We start from the raw sequence: 2,373 nt of genomic DNA on the forward strand, positions 1-2,373 counted from the left end.
TAGACATGGTGCTGTATGCCTGTGATCCTAGCACACGGCAGCCTGAGGCAGGAGGATTCTGAATTCAAGGCCAACCCAAATCTCAGAGAGATCCTGAATCTCAAAGAGGGAGAGAAGTTAACTATAGCTTGTTCTTTGTCCTTTCTTGGAACATATGCTCCACGGGCGTTAACTGTCATGCTAAAGACACACACACAGTTCCGTGTGACCCAGGGGACCCACAAGGATATGAGCAGAGGCCTCCTGCCAACAACTGCGGGAGTGAGCCATCTTGGAAGGAGATCCTTCCGGCCCTGTGGGGGGCCTCGGCACAACTGCAGCTCCAAATGACATTGTCACCCACCGTGACTTAAGAAAGAACTGGAGCCAGAACCACCCGAAATAAAACATTGGCTGTTTAAGGCAACCAAGGTTTGGAGCCATTTGTCAAGCAGCTCTTAGTCACTAAGCCATCCTTGATGCTGGCCACAGTCACTGGTGACTTGTGCAACAGAAATAAATAAAAAGGACTTTTAAAAAGCGGCAGCGGGGGGTGGGGGTGGGGTGGGGGCTTGGAATAGAAACGCTAGCCAGAGACAGCAGTGGGGAAATTACAACAGGAAAACAATCCACAGAAGTGTCATCTGTTACCTACCACACTGGCTAATTCTTGTAAGTTTATGATACCTGGCATGGGAGGCATGGGAGGGTGGGAGGCATTGCCTCCTGCTTGAATGCCAAGGCTGTGAAGTGGCACAGCTTCCTGGAAAGAGTTAAGTTTTGTATCCTTACACTGCTTACCTTAGCAATGAAATCTAGCTATATACCCTGAAGAGTTATCAAAACCCAGGCGTGTGTGTGTGTGTGTGTGTGTGTGTGTGTGTGCTCATTTTTGTTATTGTTGTTTTGTTTTGTTTTGTTTTAGGAGATAGGGGAGATAGGGTCTCACTCTGTAGACCAGGCTGTCCTCCAACTCACAGAGATCCCCCTGCCTCTGCCTCCTGAGTGCTGGGATTAGCTGTGTGCACCACCACAACCCTGCTAGAAAGGCTGTTTTTAAGGAAAGAAGGGGGGAGGGAGGGGATAAGGATTGGTTAAGAGAAAGTAGCAAAGATGTTAGGTGGGGGTAGCAAGGGTTGGGACAGGAGGTGCCAGAGGGCCCCTGAGCTAACACTGCCCAGACTTGGGAACTGCAGAAGGAAGAAACCCCAGGACTGTTGGGACACAGAGACAAGAGACTGGGAAAGGCTTTGGCTCATCGGCCTCGTAGCCTTCTCTCTATGGCTTCAGCCCACTTCCTGCCTCATCAAGTCCCAAGTCCAAGCGGCTCCCTGGAAAACCCCGGGGTTGCCTGGCCAACTTGCTCTCCGCCTCTCCCTGTGGTTCTGAGAGCAGCCCCTGACCCGCCAGGAGTGGAAGCCTCTCTTGCCCACCACCTACTTTCCACCGATACGTTCTCCCTGCAGGTGAGAATATGCTCTTCCTGGAAGACCTGGGGCTTCTATCATTGTCCCCAACCCCAGGTCCAGCCCAAAACCACCAAAGCCCTGTCATGGTCTTGTCCCCTGACACCCTCCCGGGGCAGGGCATACATACCAGAAGCTGACCTGTCTCAACGTCCCAAGCCCTCACCGTTTTATCATAGGATGACGCCACTATCCTGCAAAAGAGTCAAACACGCATTGCATCTTAACCATCGTCGCTAGGGCCTGTGGCTCCTATGAGGAGTCTTTCTCCTTCTGATAACTTAGAACCAAGATCGATCTTTCCAAAGACTTGGGGACTTGTGCATCCCTCCTGGAAATGGTGTGCAGACTCTCCAGCACCGTTATCCTTCCGTCAGACACTCCAGGATAGTCTTCTATATTTAAGGTTATAAAATTTTATTTCAGGGGCTACAGAGATGGCTCAGTGGTTAAGAGCACTTGTTACTCTTCCCGAGGACCCTGGTTCAGTTCCCAGCACCCACATGGAGGCTCACAACATCTATAACTCCAACACTCCCTTCTGGTCTCCACAGGCAGTGCACACATGTACTTCCCTTACAAACATGCAGGCTGGTACATATACAAACACTGGTACACATAAAATATAAACAAGCAAAACAAAAACAAAAACTCTTTTCTATATAGACACATAGATAATGTGTTTGGTTTTGGTTTTTTGAGACAGGGTTTCTGTTGCGGCCCGCCCGCGGTCCACAACACTGTCGTAAGGGCAAGCCCTTCACTGCCTCCCACCCAAATAATAAAAAAGCCAATTGGCCTTGTACTAAAGAGCTGGTCTTAACCCCTTCTCACTGTTCCCCTGCCTTTTACCCAAAATTGCAGAGGATTATCAGTTCAGTGTTATTCTAAAATTGTTTAGTTAAACTCAGCCAGGGTTCCAACGCCC

General features: G+C 49.7%; 1 protein-coding gene across 2 annotated transcripts in view; it reads right to left on the minus strand.

The window, feature by feature from the left end:
• Positions 1-2,373, minus strand: part of Wdr88 (WD repeat domain 88) — a 38,635-nt gene that overhangs the window by 20,466 nt on the left and 15,796 nt on the right. For both annotated transcript variants that reach the window (XM_021168398.1, XM_021168397.1), the window contains exon 4: positions 1,576-1,639. In XM_021168398.1, coding sequence (XP_021024057.1) covers positions 1,576-1,639 — 64 coding nt within the window. The remainder of the gene's footprint in view (positions 1-1,575; positions 1,640-2,373) is intronic.

The sequence above is a fragment of the Mus caroli genome, chromosome 7 (assembly GCF_900094665.2).
Source record: "Mus caroli chromosome 7, CAROLI_EIJ_v1.1, whole genome shotgun sequence".
NCBI classification, from domain to species: domain Eukaryota; kingdom Metazoa; phylum Chordata; class Mammalia; order Rodentia; family Muridae; genus Mus; species Mus caroli.